The following is a 13,631-nucleotide window of genomic DNA, read 5'->3' as shown; positions in this document are numbered from 1 at the left end:
CAGATTGTGTAATGTTGCAGATACAATATGTCAAATGTAATGTTGTTTCACGCAAACGTGAAGCGTTTAATATGTCCAGCTAAATGGCTAATTGAGTCAAGCCAATTCCATTGTATAATCAAGGTAACAGACACTGTATGTCTAAGTTTTAAAATGTCCACTGAGAGACCCCTGCTGCAAGGGGGAGGACTGAGACAGTGGACCCTACTCCCTGTGTATACAGCAAAGAATATAAGGAGAGCAGAATGCCAAGAGAGCTATTCTAGCTTGGAAGATCCTGGTGTACAAAACATCAGCAAAAAGGACTCTGGGCAGGCATTGAAGTGCTGCTGGAGGAAACCCTACCAGGACAGGGTCTGTGTGAGACAGCAACCCAAGCTGGGTGACATGGTAACTGTCTATCTAAACGAAAGGTGGTCACACTGCAAGAGGCTGCTGGAGGGCACATGCTATCATTTACCCTGTACCTTGTGAACATCTTGTGGTGTTGTGCTGTCGTAATAAAGCCTTATTTTGTATATACTCTGGTCTACCCGAGTGAGTTGAATCCCACAGAGTAACTGCCATCCCAGCTAAGGGTGGTATCCTCCCACCTGCTTTAAGCCATTGGTGTAAAAAGCTGATGGCCTTACCTGGGGGAAACATTGGGTGGTGCCAGATTGAGGTAAGTGGTGAAGGGTATGGTGAGAGCTTCTAGTGAGAATTAGATTTGTCCCAGACAGTCAGTGTTAATTTAGCTGTCGGATTGTCGTTAGCCGAGATCGGTCAGAGATTTCTAGTGAGTCAAGGGAGGTAGCAGAGAAACATTGGAAGAAGGTACAGCAGTCGATGCAGGACATTCATTTTTATGGCATTAATTCTGACTCCGAGAGATCAACATAGGGTGCCAGGTTTTCAAATCTCTTTCAATCGAGTCAATCAGTGGAAGATAATTTGAGTGGAATAGTTGATTAAAATGTTTAGTTATAGAGATGCTTAGGTACTGGATTGCATTAGGCCTTCAGAGAACACAAAAAGTGATCTCTAATTGTTTTTTAGTCTGGGTAGATAGGTGAAATGCCAAAACTTCTTATTTGCTATTGTTGACCTAGTAACTGGAGAGAGTGCCAAAAATGTGTGAGGGAAGTATGTGTGCTGGTAAAAGAAAGCATTACATTGTCTGCGAAAAGCGGGACTTTGTAATTGTGGTGGCCTATTTGAATCCCTTAGATATCTGGGTTGGCACGTATTCTAGCTACTAAAAACTCAATACAGAAGGCCCATATCAGTAGGGAAATGGGACATACCTGTCTTGTGCCATTTTTTATATTAAATTTTGGGGAGATTAGACTGTTGGAAGAGAACTAGGAGGAAGGATTATAATATAGTGCCTGTATAGCGTGTAGGAAAGTTCCATGAAGGACAAATGTTGTTAAGGTCTGATGTATGAAAGGCAAAGATAGACTGTTGAATGCCTTGTTGGTAGGTCTAATATTGTTTTAAGTGTACATTGTCCTAACCAAAGCGAGAGGGACACCATGTAATTTCCTGCTTTAGGCATCTCAGTGACAGGAAATGTAACAATGAAATCTTCAATCATCAAACGTTGGAAAGAGGATGTGTTGAGCTGCAGACACAGGCAAGTATATAATAACTATTAACATTTATTGACTTTTAGCCACAATCTGGTTAGTCCTCATAGAGTCTCAGATATGCCACTTTCTCTCTGTTCTTCCTTAGTAGCTTGTCTGTTATCAGCTGGAAAGGAGAATGAGAAAAACAAAGTGAAAAACTTTTAACCAAGACACAGTGTAACCAGTGTAAATTCATTGTTATAGACAACATTATTTCATTATTCACTGCCAAGCACTAGTGAACACTCCATGCTTATTATGTTTAAACACCTAAGCACACCTAAACTCTCTGGTCACGAATGTCACACCCATGCCATAACCGGAACAGAGGAGGATGGCAACAGAAAGTGGGTACCACATCACAACATGGTTACCAAGTAAGTGACCGCACAACACCAGTACCAGAGGGGTTTCACATTAATACAGTTAAACAGCAATATAATCAAGCAGTGGGAATAGTCAATAGAATACTGGGTTGCCTAGAAAAAGATACTACTAGCAGGAAGAGTGAGGTTATATTGCCAGGTTATAGGTCACTGGTAAGATATCACATCAGGTATTGTTTCCTGTTCTACAGGCTCTGTATCCAAATATAATAAAATATAAAATAAATCTAAGAAGTGCTACTAAAATGGTGCATAGGCAGCATAACAAAATTTACCAGGAAGGACATCAAGAGCTTAAAATGTGCATTTTAGAGGACTAGGGACAAATGTGATATGATAGTAACATTGAGTTATATCAAAAGTATTAATAGAGTTTTTTGAAAAATAATGGGTTTCTAGAACAAGGGCGCACACACTAAATTTGAGGGAGGAAGACTGATAGACAACATAAGAAAGAACTTTATTACAGAAAGGATGATAGATCTAAGGAATAGTATCCCAGCATTTGTGGTAGGAACTCATGTAGTAGAAGAATTCAAGAATGCATGAGGCAAACCAATAGTATTAAGATTTAGATCTAAAGTATTTAAAAATAAAGAAACATACATAAATAAAAAGAAATTAATGAAAAACACACAAAAAAGGTGCAGACCAAATTCTGTTTCTATGTACAGCTGCACTCCGCTTTACACCACAAGAATAAAGTCTTGCTATAAATCTACAATGGGGGAGCGTTAACATGTTAACATTAATTGATATCACATTGGGGCAGCCATGTTTGAAACATGTCTACTTTTATATCCTCTCATAAGCTTACAAGTCTGAACATATATTAATAATTGATTAATAGGCAACTAAACTGTGTGAAACAAATGGCAGTAGGGTACTAGTTATTAGAATGTATCCACAATTTATCAACAAAATATCAGTGGAGCAGTTGAGCGATACTCAGCTACCTGCGTGATTCTGGCCTGGAGCTGCAAAGATTAATTTACCTGTTCGCCAGGTGAGTCTGAGGGAATATGTACATTTGTGACCTGGCTGGTCGGTTCAAACATGCGCAGTGGAACTGAAAGCCTGCACCGTGTCTTTCAGTTCCACACAAAAAGAATTCATTGAAAAATAATAGAATGACATATGTAATATGGCAATAACAGGTAATATGGAAGAACATGTACTGCTGTGATGTTTGTTAAATAAGCTTTACTGTGTTGTTGCATGGGGAAGCATAACTCCAGTGAAATCCGGGGGATTTTATCACCAGTGGTGACCCCTTGATATAGGGCGAAGTCCTATGGGCGATGAAAACATTGCCATAGGGCTTTCTGCCTTATTATAAATGTGCCCCATAACCTCAGGGCCAGTGAACCTTGATGTGTTTGTAGAGAAGTTCTTGTACAAATTAGCTGAGTATAGTTATGAAACATATTGCTGCAGTGGCAACTTATTTTATACTGGAGAAAATAGTGAATTATAATTCTTACCTCTACCCTTACAGTCCTCTTGTTAGGAGTTGCCACTGCTGCCCAGTCAGGGGATCCGAACCTCCCCGGCCAAGTTACCCTCCTACCCTGTTCTGCGTTCAGATTGTATGGTCCAGGGCTATGGAGATGTAAATTAGTATTTGTTAAAATAATATTTGGATAACAATGTTCTATTGGATATTATAAGGATATTAGGACACATTAAACAGTTTTGTAATGAGGATGCAGTTACAGCAATTTTACAAAACACTGAGATAAAATGGTATATTATTGTTTGTCAGAACTAAAGAAAGCCTTATAACAGTGTTCCTAATACTGAAAATATTTGTGACATTTGTCTTTACGCTCATTATAATTTTTGACATCACTAATAGCCACACAGTTGTACAATAAATACAATTTATTGTACATTCTACTCATGTATAATAAATGTATGTAAGACTGGTTTGTAATAATGACAAATATACAATAAAACTTTGCTAAATTTAATTTGGAACTGATTCTCTTTTGTAAAAAAGATACTTTTTCCTTAGAATAATGTTGTTGCTTTTTTACTGATGCCCAAGAAAATATTTCTTGTTTGGGTCCTAATAGAGAGCTATGACCTAAATGTAATAACTGAGACAGCCACAGTCTATTGAGTATGTCAGTGGTAAAAAATACACTCACTAAGGAGTAATGCAGTAATAACAATATGATATTAAATTATAATAGGCAATGGGGTATACTTAGCAACAAAATGCAGAAGTGCAGTATCCTATAGTTACCAATCAACAATGGGTTTTTGAATGATCTTTTGCACATTGAGATCAAATGTCTCAATTTGCACATTTGCATTCTGCCAAATGATCCTGATTGTATTACAAGTTACTCAGCAGTTGCGGACGAGTGACACACAGCTGCATGATGTTTTCTAGTTTATTCTACATATATGTTTATAGGGGCATATTCAATTGTTGGCGAAAATGCCAAAAGTCTCGCGGTGCGCGCACTATTACCGTCATTACGGTTATAGTGCGCGTAAATACCATTATTACAGTAGTTTTCTCGTTGGATCCAGCTTACTATTACCGTAATAACGGTAATAGTTTTAATGCCGCGGGGATTCAAAAGAATTGAATATGCCCCATATAATGCTGTAAAATATATTTTAACACCTTAATAAAACTGATCACCTTAGTCTGTACTAACTGAAACAGATATTACCTGGGAGGTAGTACTGACAGCTCATTGATCTTCCGTGAGAAGCGCACAGTACTGGTGTTAAATGGAGCAATACTGGGTAATACTGTGCGCTTTTTATTACAGTCAGACTGATAATCCGCTGGACCAGCAGTAACCATCTGGAAAACACAAGTTTCACAGATAATTTGAATAAGTACAAGCATGAAATATCCAGTTGTATGCAAAAGTATTAACACCCCTGGTCAAACTGCATGTTTCACTGAATCTGTAAGTGAAAACAAGTAAACATCTGTATGGTAAAACCTCACACATGACATATTTCTACACATTAATGCAGTTTATTATTTATTTGCTAAATTTAGCAGATTGAAAAACGAATGCAATGAATGTGGAATGTGAAAAAGTGGCGACACCCTTCCAGTTGATTCATTAATACTCTAAGGGGCATATTCAATTGACTGCGGGATCGCCGAAAATACCGCGCTCCAAAAATATTACTGTTAATACGGTAATCCTGCGCGTAAAAACCATTAATACGGTAATTTACTCTCTGGATTTCAGCTCGCAGCTCAGGGAGCTGTTGAATAAATACACTTCTGTCAAGGCTTTGTGCCTACTACAAGAACACAAACATGCGTCATATGCGCAGGGCCGCCGAGAGGGGGGGGGAGCGGGTACAGTTTACCCGGGCCCGGCCATGCCAGGGGGCCCGGGCCGGGCCCCCGCTGCTAATTAATTTTTTTTTTTTTAATTTTTCTCTCTTGCGCTTTTTTTTTTAAACTTTTTTTTTTTTTTTTCCGCGGGGGGGGGGGGGGGGGGGGGAGGGGGGGAGGGAGGGGTCTTGGGTTTCTTGGGAGCTGGGAGGAAGAATAAATTTAAAAAAAATAAATAAATACTCACGTGATCGCGCGGCGCCGTGTCCCTCCTCTCCTCCATTCACACTGACTGCCGGGCGTGACGTCATCAAGTCACGCCTGTCAGTCAGTGAGGAGCGCCGCAGCCAGCAGGAAGAAAGAAGACAGAAGAGGAGACAGAAGAGCAGAAAAGAAAAGAAAGAAGTTGACAAAAGGTAAGTAAAGAAACGGAGAGGCAAGGGGAGGAAAACAGAGAGGGACAGTACTATAAAGAAAGGGGACAGAGAAACAGAGGAGGAAAAAAAGGAGAGAGCCACAGAGGAATAAAAAAAAATTGGGGAAAGAGGAACAGAGGAGGGGAAAAAAAGTGGGAGAGAGGAACAGAGGAGGGAAAAAAAGGAGAGAGCCACAGGGGAATAAAAAAAAAAGTGGGAGAGAGGAACAGAGGAGGAAAAAAAGTGGGAGAGAGGCAGAAAGTAAAAAAGAAGGGGGAAAAGCAGCATGGAGGTCGCAGTGTGAGCATAAGGGGGTACAGTGTAGTTGTGATGAAGGGGCACAGTATTGTGTGTGTAATGGCACAGGGGGCTTGTTGCAATGTAGTGTGTGTGAGGTAGGTGGCAGCTAATTAATGGGCGCTATTTTGTTTGTAGGGTGATGGTGAGGCAATTTAATAGTAGGGACTATTAATTTAAGATGGGGTGGTTTGGGGGCTATTGAATCTTGGGGTGAGTTTAGGGAGAATGAGGTCTATTTATTAAATGTGACTATGAATTATTTAATGGCAGTGATGGTTGCGGGAAATAGGTATTGCTGGGGCTGTTTGCAGGAAGGGATATAGGTTTATTTATTAAATGTGAATAGTATTATTTTAATGTTGGGGCTGGAGGAAGGCCTAATTATTAATCGTGGGTGCTATTGATTTAACGCTGGGGCTGGCTGTAATTTTCTAAATGTAGCCATTTTTTTTTCAAAATAGGTCCTTCAACATTTCTGGATCCGGACAAGCCACAACTAAAGAAAGCAGCAGCCACAGGTGGAGAAAGTGAGAAGAACAGGTAGGAGAGAGCAGCACAGTGTGTGAAATGTTGTGATTCTAGTAGGGACAATACCAATTTTTGGTGAATGTTGTGTCCAATGTAAGGTGTAGGCCAAGACTGAACTGTTTGTGTACACACTGCATTGTTTGTATACTACCCTGTGGTGGTAGATGTCCTGAAAGTCAGGAGTGCTTGAACATATGTGACCCCCGGGCGAATTGAGAGCCTAGTGGTTTTTATGTTAGCCACGCCCCAATGGCACGTTTGCCACGCCCCCAAATGCATGACCACACCTCCCAAAAATTTTGCACTGCCGTTTGGCTAGCCACGCCCCTGAATATATGACCATATACTTAATTCTTTTTGCGCCGCCGTAAGGCGGCGCAAAAAAATTTTGGGGCTTACTTCACTATGAGGGGGGCCCCATGAATTTGTTGTACCCGGGCCCTGAATTCTTCTTGGCAGCCCTGCATATGCGCAGCTGACTAGGGAACGGAAACTAAGGATAAATGACTGTTACAAAGCTGGGAAATGCTAAAAACTATATCTACATGCCTCTAGCTTCCAATTCTAACTGTTAGGTTTATCATACAAAATAGAAAATTGAACTGGAACCTTTGAAGTTAAGGCAACACCTGGAGGACCCAGAAAAGTCTGATACCCATAACCGACTTATCACTAGAAAGGACCTGCAGAAGTCTTTAGAAGGCACAGAAGTAGTGCTCCACAGTATAACGTTTTACAATTTAATTGCAAAAGTCAACACTGAAGTATGCAGAACAACACTTACATAAGCTAGACACATTTTGGAATAAAGTGCTATAGGCTGATTAAACAAATACAGTTTGGCCTGTCAAGCTCTGTCAAAATTGTCCGGTTTCCACCTGTTTGTGACATTATATTCTGACATCTATATTCATCTTCTAATATAATATAATATCATATACTATAAAACACACAGTGTCAAGGGGTGGGGATTAGGGGCTCTTACCAAAGATGAAGAATTGGCAGATGAGTTATTCCATATGCTTTATTCACCCAAAGCAAGCAATTTGGCTGGTACATTACAACACACAAGTTATCAGAAATACGAAGAAAACAAGTTATCAGAAATACGAAGAAAACAACAACCAAGAAGTATACAAGATACCATAATGCCTAATGCTATATGTGTGGCATATCTTTAATAAGCGTAATATGTTTGATAATGTCCAGGTTTATATGTGGATGCCTTTGTAAACAAATAAATTAAGTTACTTCCTCTGACTCACTGCTTAGCTTGGGGTTATCTTCCTTGTGTGTCATATAGAATAATATTTTAGAGACTGTCACCCTGTGGCTATATTGATATAATCTGGGACTGTTCAATAATTAGTTGAAAGTAAAACAATGTTTTGGATGTGTGGATAATTTATAGTGAAAGTAACCACATAGCTCAGAGCTACTAACAGTGACAGCTATACTGGATATATACACTACCACAGAAGTATTACCTTACTATCTGGGGGGAAGCGGGGTGCAGTCCTGGCTCCCAAACAGTACCCCTTCTTACTCAGCGGTTTCCTCTGCTGAAGGTGCTTCAGGTTGGTAAACTGGTAACACAACAAATTAATAGTTCAGTCAAGGAAGAAAAAAACCATATTACACTGGTCTCTAAGTCATCTGGTATATTAAAAAGCACCTGAAATATATAAGATGAAGGTGAAACTGTTTTGTGAATACATACACATGTTGTTGTTTTTTAAAATGGTATTATTTAAATATCACTTAGTGCAACTACTATCTAAAACAATTCAAAAGAAATGTTAAAACAACAAAGATTAATGTTATTCCATTCTTATGCTCTGTATCTTGAAAAAAGCATCATGGTAATACAAGCTTTATATATGAGGGTGCACCTTCTACAGTGATTGATTGATTGAATATTTATTGTACTAATAATCTACTTTAGACACTATAATAATACCACTGGCCTTTTTTGGTTTACCCAGTGCGGTACACAATTATCTAGTACCCTACACAATTGTCTGTCCTAATTATGTGGATGCCTGTGGCACAATCTTATTGGTCATACAGAAATAAATATGACATTACGTCACCCAATAAGATAAAAATAAACAGAATAAAAAGGACACAAGTAGACAGCTGGATGCATAAGTACATTATAGTGGAGCAGGGGCGCACGCAGGGTTTTTAAGTGTGGGTCCCCCCCCCCCCCAAAAAAAACCCCCAAAAAAGTGCAGCAGCTCCGTTTCCGCAGCTCTGTACTATCCAGCAGCCGCGGCGCTGTCAAAGAAACGTCCGCGGCGGTGCTGTTTACAATACAGCACCGCAGCGGATGCTTCTTTGACTGCGCCACGGCTGCTGTATAGTACAGGGGCACTTCTTTAGCGGAGAGGAAGGGTTTCTGGAGACCCAAAACCCCCCCCCTGCGTGCGCCACTGGGGAGTATAGTGATCTGCAAGAAGGTTCCTTTCAGTTAAAATTGCTACTCTACTCTATTATCCCAATAGTTTAGATTGACAGAAGATAGATTACAATATGTATTTTCCTGCTAATGCCTCATTTAGGTGTTTTTATGTTTCTATGTGACTTTCTGACAGTGTTTTTTATTTTCTCCAAGATCCAGGTATTTTTGCCATCCAAATGAATCCAGTATGATGTTCTAGATATTGGTAAGTATTGATGTAATTAAAATGTACTATTTCACTGATTTTAGAACTACATGTTCCAAATTCTCCAAGTCATTACTGTTTTTGAATATAATTTTTTTAAGTAGCAGAGCCCAATAGCAGATACTTGTGTAATATTCTGTACTGCATAGACTGGTGTAGTAAGTGTATTATACTGCAATCCAACCACCGGTGGGAGAGCAAACTGTTCTGATAGTCGCCTCATTCTGCATTTGGACACAATTTTTGTATGTTTCTGCGGTGGAATTTGGGCTTAAGTGTTCCCGTTCTTACCTCTACCAAGTAATACAGCAGAAACCGTCTCCCAGCCCTACATACAGACTATAAATTCAGCAAAATGCAATATAAAAAAAACAGTACAGAGGCAAACACAAAACTGGAAGACTGTATAATCGTTACTTTGCACATAGGAACATGGCCTGTTTGGTTGCAAAACGTGATTCTTGTGAAACTTCTCAATAATTTCATTGATTTCTAGACCAGAGGTTAACAGATTCCTACTTTTCTAGCTTTATTAATAACTGCTGAACTGCTTACTTGCACCTTAGGTACAAACGATTATCTAGTTACGTCTGTATTTTGTTCTACGTTACTTCAGATTACTGTACTGATATTTATTGTACATCAGTCATCAAATATTTTATTTATCACTGTTACTGTGTTAAACGTTTTCATCACCACTGCTTGGAAGACCACTTAATAGTTTAGAAAATATGCTTTATAACTTCATACATTTATATTTCAACCATTCAAGCCATAGGGGCAGACATTTCATGAGAAAACGAGGGTGACAAAATATCTTGGGTTGCATTATGCAAGATGAGAGGTAGGTGAGAGACAGGATACTGGTGTTTTTGAAATGAAACCCTGCTGTAAGAAGCCCTGTCACCTCAGGGTTGTTGTTAATACAACAACAACCCCAAAGGTTTCCTTTGGGCTAAATTTGACCTGCCAGTTTCCAATCTCACTGTGCTGTCATCATGATCTTGCTTTGATAAGAATGCAATTGCGTAAATAAAACAGCACCACTCATTTTAGTCTTTAGTCTGCTGTCATTTGTCCTGACACACGTTCTCCCCACATATAGGGAAAATTGGAAGAAAATCAGGGGCAGTGATGGGTTGGTGATCCAGACTAATTGGGGCCCAGTGAAGTGGTGCTGCCCTGGCGACCTTGTCAAAATAACAAGAAAATCCAATTAGAAGTTGTTGCTTCATGTGGTATGAAACAGCTGATCCAAGTCAGCTCGGACAGGAGCTGCAACAAAGTAAGGAGTGGAGACGGTGTGCTGGGATCGGAGGTAAGTGACTGCTGGGCACATCCATATCATCTTACTGCGCACATCATCTTACGAAGACATCATGCTGGGTATGACCAGGAAAGTTTTCTGGATATATACAGGGCATCTTTCTGGACACATGCATGACATCTTGCTAAGGAAATTAGAAGTCATCTTGCTGGTAAAGTATAGGGCATCTTGCGTGTTATATTGGGACATCTTGTTGGGTTTAGGGTGGTTTATTATATCATGTTGGAAATTTTATTATTGGCCTCCATATGGTAGCATTGAGCTTTATATCATGGCCATGAAGCTGTATATTGTGGGCACTGAACTGTATATATGATGGACATTGGGATTGTAAACTAAGTATTTATTCATTCACCATATGGTGCACTGTAGAACACTAAGTATGTCCTTATATATTTTCTATATATGGTAGTATGGAAGCACAGTGGTTAACATTGCTGCCTCACATCCTGGGGTCATGGGTTTGATTCCAACTTTACAGTTGAAAAGAATGAAACCATAGGTGCATCTTTAATTACACATTTGTCACACCTTATAGGATATTTTATTTGGGACAGTTTAGTATTACTGAAGATTGCTTGAAGTGCCCAAATGTTGCACACAGCAAATCCAAATACACCTGCTAAGCTATGTCCTGAAAATGCTGACATGAAATTTATGTCCAAATAACTGCGCTACCCTGAAGATGAACCTTTTTTCCAATCTTGCAACAAGATACAAAATTTTTAAATGTCTGTTGCTATTATAGATGGGTCTCTTGATGCACATACTTGTAATATATATCCATAATGTTATATTATACACCATTTAAAAAAAAAAACAACAACATCAGTATAAGCCTGTACTAGGACAGACAGAGGGGGCTTTTAACACCAAAATGTAACAAATAAATACAATCTATGCAATATATCTATAAATATCTTCTGGGGAAGTTAAACACTTTTCAATATCCAAAATCTGTCTGCCCTATTTCAACCCTGCTCCAGATTTTATAAAGGATCCCCAATATGTTTCCACTCACCTCCTCAATGTTGTAGCGCCCGGGTCCCACATTTGGAGCTCCTCTAATAGGGGCCAATTCAATACCCAGGCGGTCTGGGGCACAGGAATTAGGGAAACATTTCCTGTCCTGTCTGCTCTCAAAACAAATTCTTCGCAAATATTCTGAAGATTTTGAAAAAGAAGAATTAAATCTGAAAACAATCCTATATAATACCTACAGAAAATACTGCAAATTAAAACAGAAAAATTGTTGTTTTTTTCTATAGACTGAGCACAATGTAGTATTGCAAACTAGGCTCAGTTTTTATTATAATTATAATTCAGGTCTATTTTTTTGAATAATTTGCTTTAAAAAATAGTTTCTACTAATATGTGATACAAAGATGATCAAGGATTCAATTTTCCAGTCTCTCGTAGTATTTTAACTGATGTTAGGCTTATGCTAAGATAAAAATACAGTGCATAAGGTATAGTTATGACAGTCTTGTCTTATATTCTCCTTGGGAAATATCAGTTTCATGTCTTACCTGGTTTGCGCTCCATGCTCTTCTGTTTTGTGTACTTGAATGCTCTGGCTATGTTGTGTGATGTCACAATGCTGTCTAGTGCTCTGGGCACAACTCATGGTAGTTTTCACTGGGTCCCTCTGCTGGGTATATATCATACTGCAGCCAAATACCTCGGCTGGTCTGTAAAGAAGGAGTCTGGGAAGTAGTGTCTAAGAAATGGCAACTACTAATGTGCACATATACTATTGTTTGTTTAGGCTTTGTGGATGCAAAAAACTGCATTGTTCACTATCTATACAATCAAAACCTATGCTTTCACTGCAACAGTATTATAGTAATGTAAATGACTTCCCAGCTGCTCACAGAATGTCACTATATATATATATATATATATATATATATATATATATATATATATATATACACACACACACATATACACACATATAACACACAGCTAACCAATTAATTAAGCCATTAAATAAGATATTTTAATATTCCATATAGGAGAAATACAATCTGTGATTTATCAAAGCCTCTCTACTGGGAGGGGGGAGGAGACCGCTTTTTCCAATCTCTGGCGATTAAAATATTAGCTGCATTACTTATGTGATACCCCAAAACCTGAGTACCCTGGGGTGTATTTATATCTAAATATATGTGTGTACTCCTGGCTGTGTTCATATACATGCCTGTTTATATGTGGTCACATTTGTAAATTGTTATAGGTGTTTATAAAGATTTAAAAAGAAAAAAAAGATTTCTTGAGGGAGAAGTGACAGTTGAGAGTGGTTGGTGGTTGCCGGGAGTGACAGGGAGAGAGGAGTGTGATACTCAGGACCACTGAGCATAGTTGCCAATTCCGCTTATAACAAGCGGAATTGGGCTTCTTTTTTTTGTGAAGTTGCAGGTTTTTTTTCACTGCCGCGGGTAGCTGGTTTTTGGGCTTGGAGACGTTCTCCAATCCACAGGCTGCATAATCTTTTCTTTTTGTTTTTTTTCCTCTGTTGCTATTTTGTGATTGGTGCATTCAGTTGTTTTTTTTGTGGGCGGGTTGTGCAGTGAATTCCTCCAATGAAGTGGCGCTTTGTGGGTGGGCAGATCAGAGGAGGGACCTACTGAAATAAGTGCTGTGACAGACACACGATCGCTGCACTTATAGCAGGTAACACTGCTATATAACACCCTCCCCTCCCATTCAGTAAGCTGCTGGTGTCAGAAGACTGCTTTCAGAGCCCTATTTTATACTATCATGGGGCTGTGTGGTATAGACATACCAGTGTCCTAAATTACAGCATTTGCCATATCAGTGTATAAATGTGTCCTCTTGTGTTTATAAAGGTTTTCTAAATGGAGATGCAGTGTAGAACTTAGTGTTATAGAAAAGGACGGTAAGTTGGGCTTTTTGGGCTTTTTAGGAGTGGTTTGGGCTTGTTTTTCACTAAGTGGTTGCTTGTTTTTCATTTCAGAGTTGGCAACCCTGCCACTGAGAGAGATCCCTGTGTCTGGATAAACTGAGAGCAAAAAAAAAGGGACAGAATGAAAATCGTACAAAGTGA

The 13,631-nt window shown here is 39.1% G+C and overlaps 1 protein-coding gene across 1 annotated transcript; it reads right to left on the bottom strand.

Annotated features, from left to right (window-relative positions):
* Window positions 1-1,646: 1,646 nt before the first annotated feature.
* Window positions 1,647-12,202, bottom strand: LOC142138865 (ciliary microtubule-associated protein 3-like). The gene is made up of 6 exons (XM_075195911.1): window positions 12,091-12,202; window positions 11,583-11,725; window positions 8,053-8,151; window positions 4,690-4,826; window positions 3,484-3,601; window positions 1,647-1,737 (listed from the first exon to the last, which is right to left on the bottom strand). Exons 1-6 carry the CDS (start codon window positions 12,104-12,106, stop codon window positions 1,669-1,671), a joined length of 582 nt encoding a protein of 193 aa, XP_075052012.1. The 5' UTR covers window positions 12,107-12,202; the 3' UTR covers window positions 1,647-1,668.
* Between the last annotated feature and the right edge of the window lie 1,429 nt (window positions 12,203-13,631).

This window comes from Mixophyes fleayi, chromosome 2 (assembly GCF_038048845.1).
Source record: "Mixophyes fleayi isolate aMixFle1 chromosome 2, aMixFle1.hap1, whole genome shotgun sequence".
Taxonomy (NCBI): domain Eukaryota; kingdom Metazoa; phylum Chordata; class Amphibia; order Anura; family Limnodynastidae; genus Mixophyes; species Mixophyes fleayi.
This window is presented reverse-complemented; position numbering and strand designations above follow the sequence as displayed.